The 26664-nt window shown below is 39.0% G+C and overlaps 2 protein-coding genes across 3 annotated transcripts; one reads left to right on the top strand and one right to left on the bottom strand.

Moving 5' to 3' along the window:
- The first annotated feature begins 118 nt into the window (after window positions 1-118).
- Window positions 119-19267, top strand: fbxo11a (F-box protein 11a). The gene is made up of 22 exons (XM_072677522.1): window positions 119-428; window positions 8643-8770; window positions 9033-9114; window positions 9215-9359; window positions 10329-10458; window positions 10713-10796; window positions 10885-11017; window positions 11096-11202; window positions 11327-11438; window positions 11543-11649; window positions 12101-12238; window positions 12606-12823; window positions 13420-13600; window positions 13720-13842; window positions 14002-14087; window positions 14477-14553; window positions 16315-16458; window positions 16804-16914; window positions 17072-17179; window positions 17266-17374; window positions 17459-17557; window positions 17757-19267. The coding sequence occupies exons 1-22, from the start codon at window positions 341-343 to the stop codon at window positions 17884-17886; spliced, it is 2640 nt and encodes an 879-aa protein (XP_072533623.1). The 5' UTR covers window positions 119-340; the 3' UTR covers window positions 17887-19267.
- On the bottom strand, window positions 19175-26664 carry msh6 (mutS homolog 6 (E. coli)). 2 transcript variants are annotated; one of them, XM_072677519.1, is made up of 10 exons: window positions 26339-26664; window positions 25640-25842; window positions 25368-25543; window positions 22353-24915; window positions 21798-22090; window positions 21328-21445; window positions 20911-21000; window positions 20539-20693; window positions 19463-19662; window positions 19175-19346 (listed from the first exon to the last, which is right to left on the bottom strand). In XM_072677519.1, exons 1-10 carry the CDS (start codon window positions 26587-26589, stop codon window positions 19265-19267), a joined length of 4131 nt encoding a protein of 1376 aa, XP_072533620.1. In that variant the 5' UTR covers window positions 26590-26664; the 3' UTR covers window positions 19175-19264. The 2 variants fall into 2 exon arrangements, with proteins under 2 accessions (XP_072533620.1, XP_072533622.1); XM_072677521.1 differs by lacking the exon at window positions 26339-26664 and having other exon boundaries at window positions 25368-25500; window positions 25640-25714.

Raw genomic sequence — 26664 nt, 5'->3', positions numbered from 1 at the left:
GCACACTTGAACAAGATCATAGATGAGAACGACATACTTGTTCTGTAGGCGCAGAAAGAGGCAAGCCTAGTTCTGCGATTGGTGGGCACCTTACATGTGATTCCGTTTCAGAGCGTTTGTTCCTGTGAGTAAATGGCTCCTCCTGCAAAAGAGAATCGAAAACGGAGGTAGAGCCGGAGTGCCTGGGCTGGGGAAAAACACTACAAATTAGCATTTCGAAGGAAGAGACTGAGCTTAACAGTGCAATGTTTTTTGGGGTTTTGGTTTACTTCTTATGTTGAACTCTGGCTTAAAATATAAGGAAGGGTTCCAGCGATATTTTGAATAATAAACACCCCAAATGAACTCCGTCAGAGCTACGAACCGAAGACCAAGACGAGTGTCTAGGCCGCGCCCGGTACAGCCGGAAAGAAACAACCAAGAAAGAGGTGGGCAACTGTTGTTTTATGTGTAGTTCAAGGCAACGTGTGTAACAGATGATATTGTACCAGACGTGCTACTCTTTAATAAGTGTCGGCTTTCTTTGTGAGGCGACTGCGATTTAATAGATGACAAAACGAGTATTGTTGTAATACCGCGGAACTAGGAAACACCGAGGCTTCTGATCGGCCTGGAATAGCCCAGGCCGCGCTTTGTTTCGCATGGTTTGCTTTAATCCTGATTGATCTATATAAATGTACTAATGTGTTTTTGTATATAGTGGTACTAATAATCAACTGCTTCTTGGCTTACAGTAGTTGCGTTGGTAGGAGTTGTAATATGTGATACATTTTGAACCGTCTCTTGGTTTCTTGCCCTTGTTTGTGGCTCTCTGGCAGGCTAATTGCTATGTTAGCTGAGCCTAGCAACTATGCCTACAGCTGCTCAGGACCTAACTAGCTACGATAAGCTAACTCGCGGAGTACTACTGGGATTATGAAGGGAATTTGGATAAGGCGTCGTTTAGACAAACGTAGCTAATGCGAATGTCTTCAATAATGTTATTGCAAGCCAGCTTGCTACGGCGTAAATATAAGGAAGGGTTAGCTAGCTAGCTAATTTGCTAGCGTTAAACTTTAGACAACCTGATACTTCCAGTTAGTTCTGAAGTGATTTTATCTAACTCTAAGATGTTGCCAGTAGACGATCCGTCTGTTTTGCTTGGTTCCGCAAAGTGATTAACAGTTGAAGGTTACCAAGTTGGTGTGATCTTGCAGATTATCCAGCATGCTGTGCTGCGAAGTGGAAAAATATTGCGCACTGTGGTTTGTAGATATAACGTTACGTAGGAATCGCTGAATTTTCTAGTCGTTCAGTTGAGTGAAATTATCAGGTCTGAAAATGTAACATGTTGAGTGGTTTAGAATTGCTGCACGCATAGGCTAATTGTGTATGTGTGTGTGTGTGTGTGTGTGTGTGTGTATACACACCAATCAGTCATAACATTTAATACAACATCCTTGTTCCTAAACTCATTGTCCATTTTATCAACTCCATTTACATTATAGGAGCACTTTGTAGTTCTGTAATTACAGACTGTAGTCTGTCAGTTTTTTTGCATACATCTTTGTTCACCCTGTTCTTTAATGGCCAGGACCCCATGGGACCACAACAGAACAGGTATTATTTGGGTGGTGGATTATTCTCAGCACTACAGTGACACTGACATGGTGGTGGTGTTAGTCCTGGGATGAGTGAATCAGACACAGCAGTGCTGCTGGAGTTTTTAAACAACTGTGTCACTGCTGGACTGAGAATAGTCAATGCAAAAAAGACTGCTTCTCTGTGCACACATGAAACAATTTGTTTGACAGCATGTATAGATCGACTGACCCACAGTAAAATGGGGAAGTCCAAGCAGCTTAGTACAAATCTGATTATTGAAGATTTATTAATGGGAGGAAATTTGGTTTTGATTGGCATGAAAAACTCAAGAATCATTAACGAACTGGCTTGTCAGGAACTGGAAGCGGCTGGAACACAAGTGGTACTGTCTACAGTCAAGCTAGTTTTATTTCTCCATGGACCGAGACTGCCCCAGCTCCAAAATCAACACACTCAGGGCCAACTTATGTGCTGGCTGCATGGACAAACAAAAAAAAAAGTCTTTTGGAAGAAGGTTTTATGGTCTGATGAGACAAAGATGTTTTAGGAAGTAAAGGTGAGGCATTCAACCTCAAGAACACTGACCGTTAAGTATGGTAGTGGTAACATGCTCTGGGGCATGCTTCCGCTGGTACATTTGCACAATGCAGAAGTAATAATGACGGAAGACTATCTTAGTCCAGTGTCAAGAGGGCTAGACTGATTTATATATTTATTTATTTATTTTTTATTGGAAAAAAGAAAGGAGAATTGCATTAGCACATTTTTCTAGGTGTGCTGCTAGTGGAATAACTGACAAGTGACCAGCGTTTTATGACTGATTAAAAAAAAAAAAACAGTACTGTGGGACTGACTAACTAACACTAATGTTCAGCTCTACATATAAGCTTTGTCAAAGATATACAGATTTATTACATTAGTTACAGTTATGTTTTCCTGTTGCTAAATCGTGAGCAGGAAGTGCATGGTGTCTCGTAATAATTATGCAACATTATTGCTTTAGTCTTGCACAATAACTTCTAGGTTAATGCTAGCTAAGTCACAAGCCGTAATTCATCTGTTATGTTGGCGTTGTGCAATCTGCATATATAAATTACACTCGTCTCAAACCATGCTAAGGAGGCCATTTTGTAGATGTAGTATGCCAAATAAGTTTGGAATCCACTTAAACATGTCTGTGGGACTGTGAGTTAAGACACAAGTGACATCTTTTGCATGCAATTAGCACTATGGTAACGGATAGCTATAGTCGTGGTCCTGGTATAATACACAGTCCCAAAATCATTTATCTTCATGAATCATGATCACATCATGAGCACAGCTGTTGCATTAATGTTCAATACAGAAAAAATCTGCAATTAGCTTTTAAGGGTTTGCCTCGCAAAGGTAATACTAGCTTCCACTAAACAAGCCCAGTCATGCTAACACTGTGGTACTGATGTTGGACGAGCCCAGCAGGGGAGCCGTGCTAATGCCGTGATGACGCTGTTGAACAAGCATGGCAGGCGGGCCACACTAACGCTGCAGTAGCAATGTTTGACAAGACCCCTAGCCCACTCTATGCTAAACTTTATCATGCCACAGTAATGGTCTATGCACTTAGAGTTCTAAAAAAACTATTTACTCATGAGATGCAGTCTACGCCATTTAAGCACTTCTGCCAAACAGTTCTGTGGCCCCAAGTACGGTTAGCTAACTGTGCCCAGCCCAGCAGAGCAGTTGCCCTCTGTACTCAAAACCGCTCGACCCTGTAGTGGAAAAGCGGGCATAGTCATCTTTGTTGGGTCATTTCCTGGCTGTATGTTGGACACCCTTTAGCACCCGTTAAAGGTGGCTGTGAAACAGATAAAGCAGGCTATCATTAAGCCTACCCAAAGTCCCTATCTTGCTGCCAAGTGTGGCTTGTGCTAGGAAACCAACAAAATTAAATTAAACTCTACAAATTCTGCGAAGACAAGTGGTCAGATATCCAACCAGAAAGCATCTTGCTATTGGACATTTAAACATTTTAGATGTACTGTATGCATATATTTGACCCTACATGTGTAACTTTGACTCAAAATCAAAAATAACACAATTCTATTATCTTTGCATCTTTCTATCTATGTATCAAGGACATCTTGGATCAGAGGGAAAAATTGCCAGTTTGATTGACCCAAGGTTTGAGGCGTCCTTAATGAGAAAATGTCAATGTGTGGATGAAATGTCACCATATCAATGAAAAAATTCACTTTTTCTATAATGTTTCTCTACCATAAGGCACAGTGCAAAAACAGACAAGTAGACATACAAAGGGGGAAGAAACAAGGGAGAGGGGGATTTTTTTTTGCTGTTTATATATGTAATGTGACCTGAATAAATGTTACTGTTTTATTTTTGATCTAATTTGAGTGCAATAGATTTTAGAAACACTGTAATGGATTGTGACTGAACAACAAAGTCATGTTGTAGTTTAAAAAAAGAGGCTTTGATTCATTGTTGAGTGTGATTTTCAGATACAGGCATTTATCAAGTTATGTGACTATATAAAAGGTTTTAATTAATGAATTGCTTTAAGAACACTTAAAAAACGCTGTACCTTTTCATTAGTAATTAGTCCTGTTTTTATGGTTGTAGTGCAGCAGATTTCAGCAGAGAAATCAATCATCAGTCAGATGCTATTAAAAAATGTGAAGCTACTGGTGAATGTTTGTGTGTCAGAATATCATGTGTTTTGTGAAAATGTATTTAAATATTGTGAAATGGTCTCTTGCAGCTGGTAAATGTTTAATGCACTCTTTATTGTGCTGATTTATAGTAGTTAAATTAAAAGTATTAAAATTAAATAGATCTATACATAACATTTTATTTATTTCATATCAGCCTGCTGACATCCATGCCACCAATTTAATATTAAAACTAACATCTGCTTGGTCGCCTGTGTTAGGATTTGCCTTTGCCTTCAAGTTTCTACACATAGAAACTCGCCCCTTTTTTATTTATTTATTTACTTTAATTGACAGTAGGCCTGCATTTATTTATTTATTTTTAAAGAAACAAAAAATGATTGGGAGCCGACTTGGCTGCAAAATAGTTTTTTTTCAAAGACCCAAAGTATCTGCAATATGAGTAGTGCGCTTTGATAAGCGATATAAATACCCCACTGCACTGCTGAACTTCTTGTTTAAACCTGCAGATGCACTTAATATATAAACATTTTATTTTAACAAAAATCTAAATAAAATAAATTTTAAATGTAAGTTTTAAAACAAAACCTTTTTTTAGGAAAAGTAATCTTTTTAGATTCAGTTGTTTCAATCTTTTAATAAAATTCTTTTAGTCCTAAGCTTGAAAGGTACATGGAGATGCTGTTGTGTTGTAGTAGTTAGTCAGCCACTGTATGTTTGTAGTGGTTACTTCACTAGTAGCCCTGGAGAGCCCCTGTGCTACCAGAGCAACAGGGCTGTGTGCTGGCTCTCTTGACTGTGGTTGGCTCTGGCTTGGTCACTGAGGATTTTGTGCACAGAATGGCCGCCCACTTTTGAAGGTAAACGCAATCCTCCTGCAGTAATGTTAGAATGAACAGTTTGCTTCTAGTAAAGTGCATATAAGTAGACAAGCTATATAAAGGATGTCACATGGATAGAATATCTTAATGTATGTACTCTGTAGGCTGCTGAATTGTGGTAAAATTGACAGATGGTGGACATGTCTTGCCGGTACCAGTTTCTTTAGGAATATGTTTTACAATTATTTGAGACTTGCTTTGTTCCAATGAGAGAATATTGTGTTGTACTGGCACATTTGACCTAGACAAAGAGTCTAGACAGAGTCTCATCATCTAGATGCTTCATCTTATGTATTTTGGGGTTTCAGTGATTTCTTGTTGAACTGTGAGGTTCAAACTGCAGTGTTTCAAACCCTTACGTGTGTTACAGTAACTGTATAACACACCAGCTGGCTCACACATTCCTAACTGAACTTAGCTAGTAAACACTTGTTGGTCCTAATAGTAAGAAATATGGCAAGCTGTAGCTGTAGCTTTTTTCATTGTATACCTGATCTGTGTAACAAAACAGTTTTACATTTTTTTTTTTTTTTTTTTTTTTTTTTTTTTTTTTAATTTGAAAAAACTTTATTAAAAAAGCAGGAAACAAATGAAAGGTGGCATAGTGAACTTCTTATAAAATTCTATATTAATTTATTATATTATTTTGTAGACTTCAAATATTTAGTGATTAATTTGGGGCATGACAAACCATTCCCAAGCATTTTACCTAAAATCAAATCTAGTAACATGATTATCAAAGGGAGTGTGTGCTTAATTCACCAGGGATGCAGAACGATGGACTAGTGTTAAGGTCTTGTCATCAGCTCTGTTCACTGCAGCTGCTGAGGGGATCAAGGGCAGGTCAGCTGCTTCTTATTGCAGCTGTTTGAGCAGCATGGATTGAGATTGGTTTATATTATTACTAATTATAATTGTAATTGTCATCTTGTTCATTTTCAGCATTTTATTTTTTGCTCCTTGCTGGCTAAATAGGGCACCTGCTTAAGTGATGTGTGCTACTCCTTTTTGAATGATGTTTGAACTTGATGTCTACTGCGTAATGTGTTTTTGGACAACTATGAACATGCTGGATTTGTTAAACCTGTCAGTTGCTTTTCTAATTTAAAGATTAAAACCAAAAAATTGTTATGAGTACACAGCTTAGCATTTGTTTTGATTTGCATTTTGTTTGACTTGTTTTGTTGGCGTTTGTGTGATTTGCCTTTTGGCCTGTGAGTACTCATGGGATGTGCATAGAACTGCCTTGTCTCCAGGGTGCTGAAGGCAGACACTCTGTAGCAGATGTAAATGTGTGTGTATACACACACACACACACACACACACACACACACAGGGTGGGGGAGTGTATTTAGTCAGTCACCAATTGTGCAAGTTCTCCCACTTAAAAAGATGAGAGGCCTGTAATTGACATCATAGGTAGACCTCAACTATGAGAGACAAAATCAGAAAAAAAAATCAGTAAATCACATTGTCTGATTTTTAAAGAATTTATTTGCAAATAATGGTGGAAAATAAGCATTTGGTCACCTACAAACAATTTCTGGCTGTCACAGACCTGTAACTTCTTTAAGAGGCTTCTCTGTCCTCCACTCATTACCTGTATTAATGGCACCTGTTTGAACTCGTTAACAGTATAAAACACACCTGCCCACAACCTCAAACAGTCACATTCCAAACGCCACTATGGTGAAGACCAAAAAGCTGTCGAAGGACACCAGAAACAAATTTGTAGACCTGCACCAGGCTGGGAAGACTGAATCTGCAATAGGCAAGCAGCTTGGTGTGAAGAAATCTAATGTGGGAGCAATAATCAGAAAATGGTCGACCTACAAGACCACTGCTAATCTCCATCGATCAGGGGCTCCACGCAAGATCTCAGCCTGTGGGGTCAAAATGATCACAAGAACGGTGAGCAAAAATCCCAGAACCACATGGGGGGACCTAGTGAATGACCTGCAGAAAGCTGGGACCAACGTTACAAAGGCTACCGTCAGTAACACACTACGCCGCCAGAGACTCAGATCTTGCAGTGCCAGACGTGTTCCCCTGCTTAAGCCAGTACATATCCGGGCGCGTCTAAAGTTTGCTAGAGAGCATTTGGATGTTCCGGAAGAGTATTGGGAGAATGTCTTATGGTCAGATGAAACCAAAGTTAGAACTGTTTGGTACAAACACAACTCGTTGTGTTTGGAGGAGAGTGAATGCTGAGTTGCATCCAAAGAACACCATACCAACTGTGAAGCATAGGGGTTGCAACATCATGCTTTGGGGCTGCTTCTCTGCAAAGGGACTAGGACGACTGGTCCGTGTACATGAAAGAATGAATGGGGCCATGTATTGTGAGATTTTGAGTGCAAACCTCCTTCCATCAGCAAGAGCATTGAAGATGAAATGTGGCTGGGTCTTTCAGCATGACAATGATCCCAAGCACACTGCCAGGGCAACAAAGGAGTGGCTTTGTGAGAAGCATTTCAAGGTCCAGGTCTCAACCCCATAGAAAACCTTTGGAGGGAGTTTTTTTCTCATTTTGTCTCTCATAGTTGAGGTCTACCTATGATGTCAATTACAGGCCTCTCTCATCTCTTTAAGTGGGAGAACTTGCACAATTGGTGACTGACTAAATACTTTTTTCCCCTCCAGTGTGTGTGTGTGTGTGTGTGTGTGTGTGTGTATATATGTATGTGTATGTATATATATATATATATATATATATATATATATATATATATATATATATATATATACACACACACACATTATATATATATGTATGTGTGTGTATATGTGTGTATATATATATGTATATATGTATATGTGTGTGTATATATATGTATGTGTGTATATATATGTATGTGTGTATATATATGTGTGTGTGTATATATGTGTGTATATGTATGTGTGTGTATATATATGTGTATATATGTATGTGTGTGTGTGTATATATGTGTGTGTGTGTGTGTGTATATATATATATATATGTGTGTGTGTGTGTGTGTGTATATATGTGTATATATATATATATATATATATATATATATATATATATATATATATATATATATATACATATATATATATATATATATATATATATATATATATATATATATACACACATATATGTATATATATATATATGTATATATATATGTGTGTGTATATACACACACATATATATACACACACATATATATATATATATATATATATATATATATATATATATATATATATATATATATACACACACATACATATATATATATATATATATATATATATATATATATATATATATATATATATATATATATATATATATATATGTATGTGTATATATATATATATATATATATATATATATATATATATATATATATATATATATATATATGTGTGTGTATATATATATTTGTGTGTGTGTTTCACTGACTTATTACACGTTTCTATATAGTTGTTGATTACGAACTTTTGTCATAAATGACCGTATGTGCCCGTTTTCTTTTAGATGAGGAGGTGGCTGCAGACATGGTCGCCGAAGAATCTGGTCCCGGAGCTCAGAACAGTCCATATCAACTTCGAAGAAAGTCTCTCTTACCTAAAAGAACTGCTTGTCCAGCAAAGACAAATATGGAGGCAAGTAACAGGCTTTGTAGTATTTACTGTAGCATAGTACTATACTGGAAATATGTTTTTATACATTTTGTATTCATGTTTTGTTCATATTCATTTTGTTTACTTCATTTTGTTACAATTTTGTCTGACTTTGTATTGCCTGTAATTCAGTGAAAATTTTATTAAAGCCAGTTAACAATGTTAACCTATTATTTTACTATACAATCTATATGATCTCATGTGGTAGGATAGCAAAGAGAGATTTGTTTTCTTATATTGATAGGGTGCTTCCACATCGACAATGGAAAACTTTGGCCATCGGGCCAAGCGTGCTAGAGTGTCAGGGAAATTGCAAGACCTACCAGGTAAAAGAAATGTTACATGAATGTTCTTTGATTGGGGCTTTGTTCTTGAAGGTGTTTACTTAATCTGATCATTTCTAACCACTCCATCTTTCTCCTTCAGCTGCTCCAGCAGAGCAGTACCTGCAGGTGAAGCTGCCAGATGAGGTAGTACTTAAGATTTTCTCGTATCTGTTGGAACAGGATCTATGTCGAGCCGCCTGTGTGTGCAAACGTTTTAGTGAGCTGGCCAATGATCCTATCTTATGGTGAGATGATTTTCCAAGAAAATACATTAGCTGTTAAGTAATTATAGTCATTTGTGCTCCATTTTCACATGATCCAGAGTAATTGGACAACTGACTGAAAGTAATCAAATAAATGGTTTAGAGCTAAGTCAAGTGTTGAATTAGCATTTGGTAGCTGTTCAACTCATAATAAAGTGTTCCAAAGAGGTGTCGATACAGGTCAAGGAGGCCATCATTAGGCTTAAAAAACAACAGACCTAGCAGATAAAAGTGTCAGAAACTCTAAGTTGCCAAATCAGCGGCGTAGTAGACAAAGTAGATGATTGCAGAATTATTTTATTGGCACAGAAACATTTTTTGCAACTTCACAGTATTAAAATAATAGTGATTTCATGTGATACTCGCTCTATCATTTCACAAACAAGGGTCATTACTTCATTGTTTACAGTAAACAGTAAAACGGATACAGGTGGGTCTTGTCATGACAATGTTTCGAAACCCCTGCCTAAAGCTATTAGCAACATGCCACTCTGAAGTTCGGTAAATCTGATTAGTGTCTATAATAAAATAAATAAAAAAAAAACACTAACTTTTGTTGCTTTTTTCCCCCCCCTGCTGTACCGAACCGCAAGGTCGGATTTGTTGTGTGTCTTGCACAGAGACCTTTGTGTACGGTTACACCCCGGAAATTGTCTTGCATATATGGGAAAAAAATATTTAATTGGTTCTAGCATGGGTCTTGACATTGTGGTTATTCATTTAGTGCTATATACTTTATATATATATATATATATATATATATATATATATATATATATATATATATATATATATATACACACACACACACACACACACACACACACACACACACACACACACAGATATGCTATATCTGTTTTTTAATCTGACGGGAGAATATCTGGTATAATTGGCAACTTGATCAGTTTTTAAATGTAAGTATCCCTATTTGAAATGTTTGATCCACAGGAAAAGATTGTATATGGAGGTTTTTGAGTACACCCGTCCCATGATGCACCCTGAGTCAGGAAAGTTCAATCAGATTAACCCAGAGGAGTATGAGCAGCCCAATCCATGGAAGGAAAGCTTCCAGCAGTTGGTAATGTGTATTCCTATGTACATTTTTCCAAAAATATTTTTTTCCTGACTATGAAAAACCTTTTTTTGCACTGTTTTAAAGTTAAGTATGTTGAGCATCAGATTGAGAACCTTTTTTTTTCTTTTTTTTTTTTTCTTCAGATTATTTCTGGTTGTTTGTTCAGATCAGATTAGAGTTTCCTCTGTATTAGTATTTCTACCAGTGCATCCCTATGAGACCTGAAAATCTATTTGTGATATTTGTATTTCTTTCAGTATAAGGGAGCACATGTGAAGCCAGGGTTTGCAGAACACTTCTACAGTAACCCTGCCAGATACAAAGGAAGAGAGAACATGCTGGTAAGTTTGGCTCTTTTGAGCTGTGTTTTATATTTTTAATTGCTCAGTTGTTTTAAACCACCCTTCCTTTCCTCTTTCCCTTCCTTAGTATTATGACACAATTGAGGATGCATTGGGGGGGGTCCAAGAGGCTCACTTTGATGGACTGATATTTGTTCACTCTGGCATCTACACAGATGAATGGATCTATATAGAGTCACCAATCACAATGATTGGTGCAGGTATGTATATATTGATGGGGTTGACCTTTGGGAAATGCTTACCACTACAACCTGTTCTAACCACAATAATTCTGCCAGCTCCAGGGAAAGTAGCAGACAAAGTTATCATTGAGAACACTAGAGATTCAACATTTGTGTTCATGGAGGGGTCAGAAGATGCTTACGTTGGCTATATGACAATAAAGGTACAAGTTCCTTTATTTGTGATAAGACCATGCAATCATTTCCAGCCATCATGTTGGAGATGATGCATGTAATGAATTAATTTAATTAATTTTCCATGTCTTGGCTGTTTTTCTTTCCCTGCAGTTTAACCCTGATGACAAATCAGCCCAGCATCATAATGCACACCATTGTTTAGAGATCACGGTCAACTGCAGCCCAATAATTGACCACTGCATCATTCGCAGCACGTGCACAGGTTAAAAAACACATTTTTGATTCCAATGTTCATTAGATTATCTAGCTGTTTGTGGCTGCTAGATCTTGTAGTTGGAACTAATGCTGTTTTCTTTTTATCTGCAGTGGGTTCGGCAGTGTGTGTGAGTGGCCAGGGGGCATGTCCCGCCATCAAAAACTGTAACATCAGTGATTGTGAAAATGTAGGTCTTTACATTACAGATCATGCACAGGTAATGTGACATTTCTTATGTCAACTTATTGTGTGAAAATTAGAACTTAGTAGAAAGTAGTTACTTTTTCACAGTCTGTAAAAGTCTTGAAAGATCTGTTTCATACCTTGAGACCCAACAGCCCTGCTGGCTTGAAGATAAGAACTCAGGACAGTGCAGCGTGATTGCTGATAAAATGCAGTATCAGTGTTTTCTGTAAATGAATAAAACTTGCCTTTAACATTAATACTATTTAATGGCCCAGTTTTCAGAAATAATGGCAGTTGTTTCAGAAACTTTCCATTGGTTGATTGGCTTGTTTTGGTTTTGTGTTGGTTGTTCTGTTTTCTTCATTTAAAGTGGCACCAAACTTATGTTTGATATAATTATTATATTTAAATATTGGTAAATTAATACAGCTAAACATTAGTTGTTTACTGTAGTAACCATTTTTATACTTTTCCTATTGCAGGGAATTTATGAAGACAACGAGATATCAAATAATGCTCTAGCTGGGATCTGGGTGAAGAACCATGGAAATCCAATAATCCGACGAAATCACATTCACCATGGTAGAGATGTGGGAGTCTTCACGTTTGACCATGGCATGGTAACGCCAACATCTATCAGCCGATTGGATATAACTACAGTGTATATTGTTTTACTTTAAAGCTTTTAAAGAAACTTTTCAAGAAAGTCACTGCCGCATGCTTAAAAAAGAAATATAATTTTTTAAACTGATACATTGAATGCAGTGGACCGGCCACAGTTCAGATTACATAAGAGGCTGAAGTCCAAGCTTAAAAATACTTTTAAAAGATCTACATTTATGTTTCTTCATTTTATGATTCTTTCCCTCACTTATACCAATATGTCTTTGTAACTATAACCTTAAGGTTCAAGAGGTTTGTTTAGGAGAAATTTCCTTTGTAGCATCTCTTATTATATGCTTCATGAATATCTGCTTTCCCCTGCAGGGCTACTTTGAAAGCTGCAACATTCATAGGAACCGGATAGCAGGCTTCGAGGTGAAGGCTTATGCGAACCCGACAGTAGTACGCTGTGAGATCCACCATGGCCAGACCGGGGGCATTTATGTGCATGAAAAGGGCAGAGGGCAGTTCATTGAAAACAAGATCTATGCAAACAACTTTGCTGGGGTGTGGATTACATCAAACAGTGACCCCACTATTAGGTGAGTGTTCCAGACTCGTAAGACTTCTATCTTACTTTCACATTATATACAAGCTGCATGTGGGGATATTCAAATGATTTAAACTGCTTCCACTTTGCACCATAACCTGTGTCAAGTCAATTGTGTTGACACTTCCAGTGTTAACTGATGTTCTGTTACTGTTTTCTGACATGATGCAGTAAAGTAGTGAAACGTCACTGCACACTGTTCATACAATGATGTGTTTAAGTGATGTCACAACTGAGGTATTAGTTGACCAATAATATCAAGCCATGTTAAGGTTACAAATCTGTCAACATCAGAAACACATGCTTCTGCAGTTAAAATCTCTTGTGCACATGTGGCAGCGTAGCACAATATGGTATTTAAACCCAAAATGCCACCTTAGTTAGAAGAACAAATATAATATAAATCCCAGCCGGTATTATAAGGATAAACATTTTTAAACATTTCTGTATTTTGGGAAGCTGTATTCACTGGCTAAATACAGTGGATATTAATGAGCAGAATACCATATGTCGGGCGGCCATTGAGGAAGATTAATTTTATTATTGCTTTGAGAATCCATAATTGCAGCCCTGTATGTTCAATTACAGGGGTAATGCGATCTTCAATGGCAACCAGGGTGGTGTTTACATATTTGGTGATGGCCGAGGTCTAATAGAAGGAAACGATATCTATGGAAACGCCTTGGCAGGGATTCAGATTCGAACTAACAGCTGCCCTATTGTCCGGCATAACAAGATCCATGATGGCCAGCACGGAGGCATTTATGTGGTGAGTGAAAAGGGTTAGCACATCAGTCTTGCTTATTCTCACTAACTGTATGGGGAACAAAAACAATAACATCTTGGTAGTGTATACCTGAAGCTTGTATTTGTTTGTGTTAATGGTAGCATGAGAAAGGCCAGGGTGTGATAGAGGAAAATGAAGTGTACAGCAACACATTGGCTGGAGTGTGGGTAACCACAGGGAGCACACCTGTGCTGCGTAGGAACAGGATCCACAGTGGCAAGCAGGTAAAACTTAACCTGACATGTAACAGTACAGTAATTTTGATTCAGACATTTAAATGTTTTAAGAAGAACTTACAACCTACACAAAAGCAAGTCTGGTCTGCTTTGGCAACAGTTAAGGTAAGCATTAAACAATAATAATGAACCTGTTTTTGTCTACAGGTTGGTGTTTATTTCTATGATAATGGACATGGTGTGTTGGAGGACAACGATATCTACAATCACATGTACTCTGGAGTTCAAATCAGGTCAGTTTATGATGCAAAAAATAGTTATTAGTGATGGGAATTGCTTCAGATGTGTAAATGCAATACACTATTATAATGTGGCCAATCACTATGACATACAATACAACATGATTTTAAATGTATTATGTTTGGCAGTTTTTCCTCCAGAAACACTAAGTAAACTAGTTCAAAGATTGTAGTTAGCAAGCAAATAAAATGTTTTTTTTCTATTGATTACTATTTTAAAGCCTATTTGATTACAATATTATTTGTTTATTGAAGTAAATATACAGTACAAAATGAATTAGAGTTGGCCACGTCTAAATGTGAAGTGCTGCCTCAGGATTCTTTAACAGGTGGATATTATTTAAAAGAATTGTCTGATTCATGCCCTTGTTGTACTCCTACAGGACTGGAAGTAACCCAAAAATCAGACGAAACAAGATCTGGGGTGGGCAAAATGGTGGCATCCTTGTTTATAATTCTGGTAAAGTACCTACACACTCTCACAAGCTCTATTGTTTGGTTGGATAGCCAGTATATGAGTTACATTTAGTAATGATCAAAATATACACTGCTCAAAAAAAATAAAGGGAACACTCAAATAACACATCCTAGATCTGAGTGAATATAATATTCTCATTGAATACTTTGTTCTGTACAAAGTTGAAAGTGCTGACAACCAAATTACACAAAAATCAATGGAAATCAAATTTATTAACCAATGGAGGCCTGGATTTGGAGTCACACACAAAAATAAAGTGGAAAAACACTACAGGCTTATCCAACTTTGATGTAACGTTCTTAAAACAAGTCAAAATGAGGCTCAGTATTGGGTGTGGCCTCCACATGCCTGTATGACCTCCCTACAACGCCTGGGCATGCTCCTGATGAGGTGGCGGATGGTCTCCTGAGGGATCTCCTCCCAGGCCTGGACTAAAGCATCCGCCAACTCCTGGACAGTCTGTGGTGCAACGTGACGATGGTGGATGGAGCGAGACATGATGTCCCAGATGTGCTCAATCAGATTCAGCTCTGGGGAACGGGCGGGCCAGTCCATATCTCCAATGCCTTCATCTTGCAGGAACTGCTGACACACTCCAGCCACATGAGGTCTAGCATTGTCCTGCATTAGGAGGAACCCAGGGTTAACCGCACCAGCATATGGTCTCACAAGGGGTCTGAGGGTCTCATCTCGGTACCTAATGGCAGTCAGGCTACCTCTGGCAAGCACATGGAGGGCTGTGCGGCCCTCCAAAGAAATGCCACCCCACACCCTTACTGACCCACTGCCAAACCGGTCATGCTGAAGGATGTTGCAGGCAGCAGATCGCTCTCCACTGCGTCTTCAGACTCTGTCACATGTGCTCAGTGTGAACCTGCTTTCATCTGTGAAGAGCACAGGGCGCCAGTGGCTAATTTGCCAATCCTGGTGTTCTCTCACTCCATCCTCATGGAGTCGGTTTCTAACAGTTTGTGCAAAAACATGCACATTTGTGACCTACTGGAGATCATTTTGCAGGGCTCTGGCAGTGCTCCTCCTGTTCCTCCTTGCACAAAGGCGGAGGTAGCGGTCCTGCTGCTGGGTTGTTGCCCTCCTACGGCCTCCTCCACGTCTCCTGGTGTACTGGCCTGTCTCCTGGTTGCGCCTCCAGCCTCTGGACACTATGCTGACAGACACAGCAAACCTTCTTGCCACAGCTCGCATTGATGTGCCATCCTGGATTAACTGCACTACCTGAGCCACTTGTGTGGGTTGTAGAGTCCGTCTCATGCTACCACAAGTGTGAAAGCACCACCAACATTCAAAAGTGATCAAAACATCAGCCAGAAAGCATAGGTACTGAGAAGCGGTCGGTGGTCCCCACCTGCAGAACCACTCCTTTATTGAGTGTGTCTTGCTAATTGCCAATAATTTCCACCTGTTGTCTATTCAATTTGCACAATGGCATGTGAAATTGATTGTCAATCAGTGTTGCTTCCTAAGTGGACAGTTTGATTTCACAGAAGTTTGATTTACTTGGAGTTATATTGTGTTAAGTGTTCCCTTTTTTTTTGAGCAGTGTATATGCACACATCACTTGTCAAAACAAACCTGCAAGAAAGGGAAACCGAATACACTCAATCATAAGTAACTTTGAAGTTCAGAGAACTTTTAATGAATTAATTATTATTATTTTATTTATTTTTTTTTTTAATCTTGTTCCCAGAAGCAGTTACTGTGAGTCATAAATTGTAAATCTTTTAGGTTTGGGCTTCATAGAAGACAATGAGATCTTTGACAATGCCATGGCGGGAGTTTGGATCAAGACAGACAGCAACCCAACTCTCCGCAGGAATAAAATCCATGATGGAAGAGATGGAGGGATCTGTATATTCAACGGAGGACGAGGTTAGAGCTCAGTATTTAACATGATAGTAGTGTCTCATTTTCTGTGACTCAAGAATATAAGAATGGAGGAAATGGTTCTTAAAATTGGTTAAAAAATGGTTAAAATGACATCTTTTGGACAGAGATGACCTGAGTATTCATTCTCTATTTATTACGTACTGCCTAACATTACATGTGTAAATGCTTCATATCATATTAAAGTTAAAGCTAGTAATGTTTTAATAGCTCAAGAGTTATGCTGTCCCATTTGGCACCTGCATTATAGTAGCACTGCTGCATTTATATTACCATCTTGTTCAAGCAAACATCAGTCTATGTTTATTCATGATGTATTTAATTCCTAAGGGTTGCTGGAGGAGAATGACATCTTCAGAAATGCTCAGGCAGGGGTTCTCATCAGTACAAACAGCCACCCTGTACTGCGAAAGAATAGGATATTCGACGGCTTTGCTGCAGGTGTGCAGAGGAAACCAAGCTGGTCTTCATTATTTTGTATTATATATTTTTTTTTACCACCATTGAGTATAAAGGAAAACGAATGTGGTATAATAAGCTTAGATTGGTGTTGAAAATTAGCTGTCTTACTGATCATTCAAATGTGTCTCTGGAACAGGTATCGAGATCACAAACCATGCAACTGCAACCTTGGAGGGCAATCAGATTTTTAACAACCGCTTTGGTGGGTTGTTTCTTGCTTCTGGTGTTAACGTGACAATGAAAGGTAAAATTGACGACCGCTTTGATAAGTACACCATTTTTTGGTAATGTGACTCCTTTTACTAAACTATTCTTAAATCCTCTTTACAGATAACAAAATAATGAACAATCAAGATGCCATTGAAAAAGCTGTGAGCCGAGGTCAGTGCCTGTACAAGATTTCCAGTTACACCAGCTATCCAATGCACGATTTTTACAGGTAAAACCCTCTGTTTCAATTGCTGTTTGATTAATTAAAGTAAGGGCAAATCTAATTTCTTGGCCTTTTCTTCTCTCTGTGCAGATGTCACACCTGTAACACGACAGACCGTAATGCAATTTGTGTGAACTGCATCAAGAAGTGTCATCAAGGACATGATGTAGAGTTTATTAGACATGATAGGTCAGTCTCATGTTTTGTATGTTTTGGAAGAATTATTAAATACTACTTATTTTCAATTCCATTATTTATTTCCATCTTACTCTTAGAACTGGTTGCATTGTGTCCTAACTTCCGAATTAATAATTGGATTTAATAATAAAATAAAAATAAAATGTATCCCAGCCATATTCATTGTTTAACCAGGATCTTTACTCTTCAGGTTTTTCTGTGACTGTGGTGCTGGGACGTTGTCAAATCCCTGCACTCTAGCTGGTGAGCCGACACATGACACGGACACGCTGTATGACTCTGCCCCTCCTATAGAGTCCAACACACTGCAGCATAACTGAAGCAGAGCACTGAGTTTTCTGACCTCAAGAGACTCTACACTCTCAGTCCAGTGCTATTACTCTAGAAATAATTAAATTTCAACATAACATAAGCAGAACACTTTAAAAATGGGAGAACGTTCAACATGAAAAATCTTTCATAATGCAAGCTATGAGGACTTTTTATTTAAAAAAAACAAAAACAAAAAAAAAACCTGCTGTGGATATAGCGCTTCCCCTGCTTTCTTTTCATGTGAACTGTTGAAAAGAGATGGAAGGTAACGCTTTCAGGACTCGGGATAGCGCAGTGGAGAATGGTGACTTGGAATGTTTGAATGGCGTTTGACAGACATTGCCCTCTGCAGGAGAACTGGCTCTGCAGACTGCATGGAGAACAATTGAGCCATATGAAAGACAAAGATGCTTCAGATGTGGAAGGAGCTTAGAAGCTGTATTCCCCCTCCCCCACCCCAGCGCCTGTTTTCAGGAAACTGTTGCCATGACATTGTGTATGTATGGGGGGGGATTAAAGTTACCCAGCACTTCAGCTTTTTTTTTTTTTTTTTTTTTTTAACCACAATATTGGTATTTCATTTTAGTCCTCATGTTTCTCATAGTTTTGTATTTTCAAGCAAAAATCTTAAATGTACTTGAATGTGTTTATTTTATTAAATATTAATTTGGGGGTTGTTATACCTTTTAGACTTACTGTAATTGTGCTAAATGTTGCAGGATGTATGTTCTTTCTGTGAAAGAGATTTATCAGGAAAAGAGAAAATGAAACACTAACTATTCCCCAGCAATGTCTTTATTGGAATGGGAAAAAAGGAAAAACAGTGGGTTTAAATGGTAGAGCAAGTGTTTTCACAAGACTGGTGTGAAGTTTGATGTTTGTACCCTTAATTTTCACCCCTCATTTTTACACTGCAAAATCCACCTTGGTTTAGCTCTGAGATGAGTGTCAACATTTCCCATCCATCATCTGTTAATTTCGTTAACAGATTGGCAGTCTTGTGAAATTGCTGCTTGTTGCCTGAGTGCAGAATGTTGTGGGTTGAAAGGGAATAAGAACTTGCTGGAGAAAATGTAAAACAGCTTCTTGCTTTGTTGAAGCTCAATTATCTTTCTCTCCCCCTTTCTTTTTTGGCTCTCATCCAACTGTATTTGGTGACTGTGGGTTCTTATACAGCCTGAATTGTATGCATGTTCCATGACATCTAGACTTAATATATTGTGGAGTACTCAATAACCATTATGTAGATGTTAGTAATTAATCAAAGGTTTAATTTCCTAGTCAAAAGAGGAAGTGTTCATTTTTAAAATAAACTTTATTAGATCATGTCAGTAGCAATGAAAATGTTTTGAAGATGAACTCATGGGGAAAATAAACTTGTTTCCCTTAGAGGTTGCCAATCATCTGTACCAGCTTAGCAAACTGCTTTCCATTAGCTGTGGTATCTTCAGTAAATGAGCAGAGCTTCCTAAAAAGAGAAAATAATTAGCATGTCCATTCAAGCTGTTACACCAACATTTTTAATTCTTTGAAGGGCCTGCTTTAAGTATGCCAAGGTGTTTTATTGAATATTATGTTTCTTACTTAAAAATCCTTAGGGCCACAGTATTCCTCTCAAACTCATGGGCTTTGCGATGTCCTGACTGGATAACCTCCTCTGGAATATTGGCCAAGCGGGCTGCGTTGAAGCCGTAGCTTTTAGGACAAGCGCCGCTGATGAACTTGTAAAGAAATGTTATTGTCTCCTGGCTGGGGTCCTCGCACTCATTCTCCACCATGCAGGCCTGTGTACAAACAGCCAAGTGATCTAAAATCTACCGTCCAGTTATCTTAATCAGAGACCAAAGAGTCAATGCAGACACTTCCTACAATCTGACTATTTGTTTAATTTCTTTTATACATTTTAATAAAGTCACTTTCACTTGTTTATAGAGCCAACTCCAACAACTCATCCAACATTTCTTTTGAAATGAAGTCATACGTTTAACGCAACTTTTACATTACGCAGTAGAACATTACTGGTTAAATTAAATCAGCACAAACGTTTTCGTTCCAAAAGGTATGTGGTTGGTGCTCAATCACTGGTGTTATAGTTCAGTGCTACTCTCAACACAGCTGATTTAGCATGATAATTAGTAGATAAATCACTACTCTAAATTGGTGTTATGCCACTCTAGCTGACACTCAACACATGGTGGCTTATTGAACTGTTAAAGCCCCATTCTATTGGCATGGCTTTTCCAGTAAGACAATTCAAGTTATGTAAACAACTGCACACCATCAGTAAAGGCTACCCTTCACAGTAGCTAAATTCACTAATTAATACTTTATATTGCCACTTCAGTGCTCTTATACCTACAATATCCATTTTGTATCAAGACACTCACTGTAGTATATCTTGTAGCCTGTTATTCTTAGTTGCCTCAAATTAAATGTCATGCTTAACTATTAGCTTATTTTAAAATCATGTCTATATAGACTGGCTTAGCAGCAGGTACAATTAGGTTAACATGTGTGTTGTCTTTTTTGCAAGTGACAATGCCCAAAACAGCTGTAGGACAATACGTTAATTTGCAGTTACCCTGGAAAACCTGAATCCAGAGAATCAGGTTAACACGGAAAAACATGTAAATACAGCCAGAATATAAAGAAAGTTTCACCATATGTCCAAGTTTGACAGCGGGGTCCTGGGCATAGTCCTCCACCAGTGAATGATAGTGTGTAGAGAAAAGGGTCCGGCAGTGAATTTTCTCAGACAGCTCTTTGACCACTGCGCTTGCTATGGCTGTGCCGTCATAGGTAGCCGTACCCCTGCCTACAGCAAAAAGACATGAAATGCGCTAATGTTTTCCCTTTCTATTTTGTAGGTGTAAGAAGCTGAGTCATCTACATACATTTTAAACATTAAACAAGCAAGTTTACAGCAAAAAATAAACTATATATATATATATATATATATATATATATATATATATATATATATATATATATATATAATGTGTGTGTGTGTGTGTGTACGTATGTATGCATACCCAGTTCATCCAGAAGAACAAGTGAATGGTTGGTCCCATGAAGAAGAATACTGGCTGTCTCACTGAGTTCCACAAAGAAGGTACTCTCACCTAAAGGAAAACTAAACTTATCACGTGCACCAGAAATAGAGTTCTGATGTTGAAGTGCAGTAACATCTTAAAAGCTTTTTAAACACTAAATGGGATAAAGCATGAAAATTCTATAATATGAAAACATCCTCATTTAAACTAGTGAGGTTCCACCTAAATGCTATTCTTTGCTGATAGTGATTCATCTCTATTGTAAAAAAAAACAACCAAACAGATTTAGATAAGGCTAAACATTACAGAGGTAAACAATTTTATCTACTAATACCTGCAGGGTATGGGCAGTCTTCCACTTGCAAAAAACAGTTTCTTAGCAGGGAGGAGACTTACCAGACATGATGCGATCTGAAGCACCAAGACGAGTAAACACTCTGTCCACAGGAGTGAGGTGCAGGCTTTCAGCAGGGACATAACAGCCCAGTTGAGCCAAGATAACCACCAAGCCACACTACAGCCAGACAATAGATACACAGTGCTTTAATAATCAAAAAACAGTAGGCTGTGGTAATAAAATATATACTGTAAATATAAAACCATTTTAGTGTCTGCATATAACGCAATATGAGCTGCAGGTGTTGTTGAAGGAAAATAAAAGAAAGCTATGAGCTTTAAATTTACATATTCACCAAACCACATCCTTCCTGTGTAAAAACTGTTGTATGCTTTTAGTTTCATGAGTGGTCTGATTAATCAAAAGCCCTTTACCCAAAGAACTACAAAAAAATCCATAGAAACTCCTTGCTGATCAGGGCAGATCATTTCTAAAATGGATGACTTTACAATTTGTAAGCTGTTCCCACCTGTCTCATTAGGGTGGATTTGCCTCCCATGTTTGGCCCAGTGACGAGCACGCATGAAGCTAGTACTTTCTTTCCATCTTCGCTCTCCTCTTCTTCAGTGCCAGGACAACCAATAAAGATGTCGTTGGGAATGAAGTCATCACCAAAGAAGGTCTTGGTGACACAAGGGTGTCGGGATCCTCTGAGGTCCAGAAAAGGTGAAGACTGAAGACTATTATCTGGGAGAACTATCTCTGGTCTTGACATTGGCCCATCTGCACTCTGGCTGTACCGGGACAAACTCAACAACACATCTGCAACATTACAGACATTCCCATTATACCATTATCACTGTCCAAATTGTATTCCAGATATCAGTTTGACAATACATTTAACTAATGGTTTATGCATCAGCCAATTCCATAATATCCATTAAGACATTACAGATCATCTGTGGGGGACACATACTAGCAAAGTTAAATAAGTATAAAGTCAGCCTTGTTTAGTGTGGGCCGAGATGTAAAATTAAAGAATGCAGGACTTTCCAGCTTTAACTGTAATGAACAACTTTCTTACCAAGCACAGCCATGCACTCCACAGCAGTCTGCCAGTCTCTGTAGTTCTTATCAAAGTTGTAGAACAGTCTTCTCATGCAATCTTTTAATGCTGCATCCCGCTTCTCCTCCCAACTCTGCAACTCTGAGAACAAGCGCTCAATTTCCTTTGTTGTGTATCTCTTCCAGCCCTTCTTGGTGGACCTCACTTCATACTCCTCTGGGATATTCCTTTCAGAAACACTGTCTGGAACCTCCATCTGATAGCGATTTCTTCCAGTGCCCCAATAAGACAGAGTTTTGCAACCAAGTCTTTTCTTCTGTCGGTCCAAGTAATCTTGCAGACCTCTCTCGCATTCTTTGATTCCACTCAGGGCCTGATCATACTCTGGGTCAAAGCCAGCCTTGGGTGTAATCACTCCTGTTGTCCGAGCTTTCTGATGGTCAAAAGCAGCATCCCAGCGGTTCAGCTCTGGTGTTAGGTCAGGAAACAGTCCATCCTCACACTTTGTTTTCAGGACAACCACTTGTCGCAGCAGTTTAGATTGGAATCCTTTTGAAACAGACTCCATAAGGGACACCATTTCCTGCATGGCCTTAAACCCTTCTAGTGCAGAAAGAAAGTCAGCAATCTTGCGTTTGCTATAGACAAGCTCCTCATACAGCACAGCCCTGCTGTCTGGGTGGTTCTGCCCTTTCAGAGGTGTACCCATGCTATGGATTTTGCTGAGTAGCCTTTCAAGGTCTGGAAGCTTCTTGAGGAGATCTGTAGCCTCAGTAGCTTGTGCTGGAACACCCATTAGATCTTCAAGTGCATCCAACCTGTCTTTAATGGAAGTAGGATTACAAAGGGGAGCACAAAGCCATTGTTTTAGCAGTCTTTTCCCAAATGGAGTACAGCACGTGTCCAAGCGCTCTAGCAGCGTACCTTCTGAACCACCAGTAGAACTGTTCTGGAGGATCTCAAGATTTGTCAGAGTCACCCCATCCAGGACCATGCGTTGGCATGTCTGGGAAAAGAAACTTGACACACTCTCTGATTGCTCCATTTCCACATCAACTGGAATATATTCTTCAAAATTCGCCATGGAAAGAAGTTCTTGGTCTACAAGACATTTTTTGAGATAGAACACGCAGCCACCCAGTGCAGAGAGGGCGAGCTCATATCCCTCTTTAGGGGTGAGACCTAGCGAGTCACTGTCAGAGGTCATTGCTTTTAGAGCACTGGGGAGTGCTGATCCTGCATTGCCATCTTCTTCTTGGCTTTCCTTGAAATAGTCTTCTTCTGCCAAAGTCTTAAGAGTCTTTTGGGCATCCCAGAATTGTGAACCAGCATTAAGACCTTCCTGCATGGCAGAGGACAGAGTAGCCTTAAAGATCTTTCGTGTCTCAGTTGATAGGTTGTTTTTCTCAAACAGTACCTGAGCTGGGGCATAGTGTGCTACTAGAGTACGTAGTCGAGAACAGTGGCGGTCATCATGGAACTGACCTACATGAAAGCGACCCACAGAGGTGTCAATAAAGCAGACCCCATAGATGTGGCCACGGCCTGCACTTTCTTCTTCATTCCTTTCTTTCACACACAGTAGGTACTTACTCTGGACCTCTGAAGGGGCACCATCAAGTACACTGTAAGTCTGTGTGCCACGGGTAATTACTCTACACACCTCTCTTCGAACAACACGATCAAATTTAGTGGGACGTACCATAGTCTTACATCGCGCTTCCATCATTTCAGGAGTCTCAGTCTGTTCCACGCGAGCCACTTTGTAACTTTTTTGGACAAGCACATCAGAGAAACGGCTAAAGCCTATTTCAGGAAACCCAGAATGTGCCCAGGTGCCTTTCATAAAGGTAAGTCCCAACTCGTTGACACCAATCACAGCATCCATGTGGTAGAGCTCATAGAATTTGCCTACCTTATAGAACAGAACAGCATCGAACATTTCTGACTTAAGCTGCCACCAGCGACGCATACCAGGCGTAACCCTGTTAAGGAACTCTTCAGGCACATACAGGGTGGTGGGGTCATAGTCCTCATCAGACTGCCGCCTCCTCCGAGCATCCTTTCTCTTGCCATCCTGCAACCAGTCCAGTTTTTCATGATCCCACACACTATGACCTTCCACACCCCCTAAACCACCAGTCCCTTGACTCTCAAAGTTGTCTGGAGCAGAGAAAGCAGACAAACGTGACTTTGTGTCGACTGCAAGAAAATTAAGGCATGTGGTAGCTCTTTTAGGAGTCTCACACGGTGCAGATTTACTCTTTACTTTAGCAGACTTCTCTGACACACGTTTGCGTTTTACAGGTTTCACTGGACTGTCTGGTTCAGATTCAGGCATACTCTCTTCATCCTCTTCCTCGACTCCACTGCTAACACCATCTTCCTCTTCACTGCTGCCTCTTGCTTGGTCAGGCTTGAACTCCTCATCAGAGCCTTCGCTGTCAGAGGCCACCACAATACGACGCCGTTTCGGCCTCTGGCCATTTTCTGCTGTAGCACGTGATGAACGTCTACGAGGTTTTACCCTTTCCACTTCTTCTTCTAAGGTTTCTTCATCTGATACTACTGACTTTTCAACCTACACAGAATGACATGCACCCCACCACACAAAAAAAAATGCTCTTAGTTTTAGCTTGCACTGGCATTTTTATTGAGGGCTGGGACATTTCATGAAGAAAACATTCTTAAACTTAAAAATGTTCATAATGCCCATGGTTAGTAGAGCTACATATTTGATATACCTGGGACAGTTTATGTGCCATAGTGGCATCAAAGCCACATTGCGTTTTACAGACCAATTAGTACAAAAAGATGGTCTATAAGAAGCTGGTAGACTAAGTGAAGGAAATTATTAAAAAGTTCAAATTAAATTATTAAAAAGTAACAGATGTTAAAACAATATTGCTGTTCCAGAACAGTTAGAGATAATGTTTCTGGTTGCATGTTTGAGCCAATCAAAGATTAACATTCATCTATGGACATCACCAGTATGCAAGACACTGGCCAGTCCTATTAAATAATTTTCGTTACCTCCATCTCTTCCTCATCCTCTTCATCCTCATCCGAGACATCCATGCAGACTGGCATTTTTAGTCTTTGCTCAGGACTGTCCTGCAGAACATGATCTGCCAGTTCCATTGCCCTACGAATGACCGGTTTTCCACTGAAGAACAAACCACCTGTTTTAGCATCAGCACAGTCTGAACCTGTGAGAGACATACACAAAAATGATACAATATTTAAACCTTAAACATTTCCAAAATACAATAATATAAATAAATAAAACAAACAGTGTAGCTCACCTTTAAATTCTCGAATGTACTTTGTTCTGACCCAGCCCCTCGTTGGTGGCTCATCAAAGAAATGCACATGTGCTCTCTGATTTTGGCCTTTGCCCCTCATCTGCTCTCCATTTAAGGGATGGGGCACTACCAAACAGGGCCACCATGGATGTCCTTCGAGTTTTGCCCATACCAAATCACCCGCATGAAAAGTGAATGAAGAGCTGAAACCAGACAGTAGTCTTTAAAAAACAAAACAAAAACAAACAAAAAACACTACGGACACTAACTGTGCAATATGATCCTAAGTATTTCTTCCCTTTCCATGTGCCTAAGCTTTATCTCCCGCCAGAAAAACAATCACAAAATGGCGAGATTCACAAAACGTCTTACGCTTCTTAAAGCGTAACATTTAGTCGCAATATTTAGTACAAGGATTAGTGCGGAAATGTAGCACCTAAATATTCATTCGATCTGCCACACAGACACAGATGTAGAAAGTTGCTAGTGTTCTAACAAAGGATAAAAGCATTTCTGCTGGAATATATCTTATAGCTAGCTAGCATACTTCGTTAGCTAGTGCTAGCAATTGAACCTCTCTCGACCAGGTATCTAGCTAGCGCCTAGCTAACGCTAGCGAAGCTGTTCCAGTTATTCGTCTAACTTGCTCCATGCACTTGGTTACAAAACAGAATTGAAGTGCAATTTCTCTTATCCTACCTTTGCTTTGGAGGCAATGTCTTTTCTCCAAATAGCTTGGCATGACCAGCTTTAGCCAGGGTCTTGTTTGGTTTTGCCGAAGTTTTTTTAGTGTTTTGGGCTGCATGTTTAGCCTCTTCCTTTGGGGAAACGTTGGATTTGCAAACTGAAGAAGGCAAATCTGCTTCGACTGGTGACGGATTTGATTTGGCCTTGACAACGGGTGGTGGCGACTTAGTAAAGAAATTAAAAATAGAGCTTTGTTTTGCCATGACTGTTCAAACAAAAACACAGACTACTAATCAAATGAGCTTTCTTCCCTCCTCAGTGAAGCTGTGCAGACAAGT

The sequence above is a fragment of the Salminus brasiliensis genome, chromosome 4 (assembly GCF_030463535.1).
Source record: "Salminus brasiliensis chromosome 4, fSalBra1.hap2, whole genome shotgun sequence".
NCBI lineage: Eukaryota > Metazoa > Chordata > Actinopteri > Characiformes > Bryconidae > Salminus > Salminus brasiliensis.
This window is presented reverse-complemented; position numbering and strand designations above follow the sequence as displayed.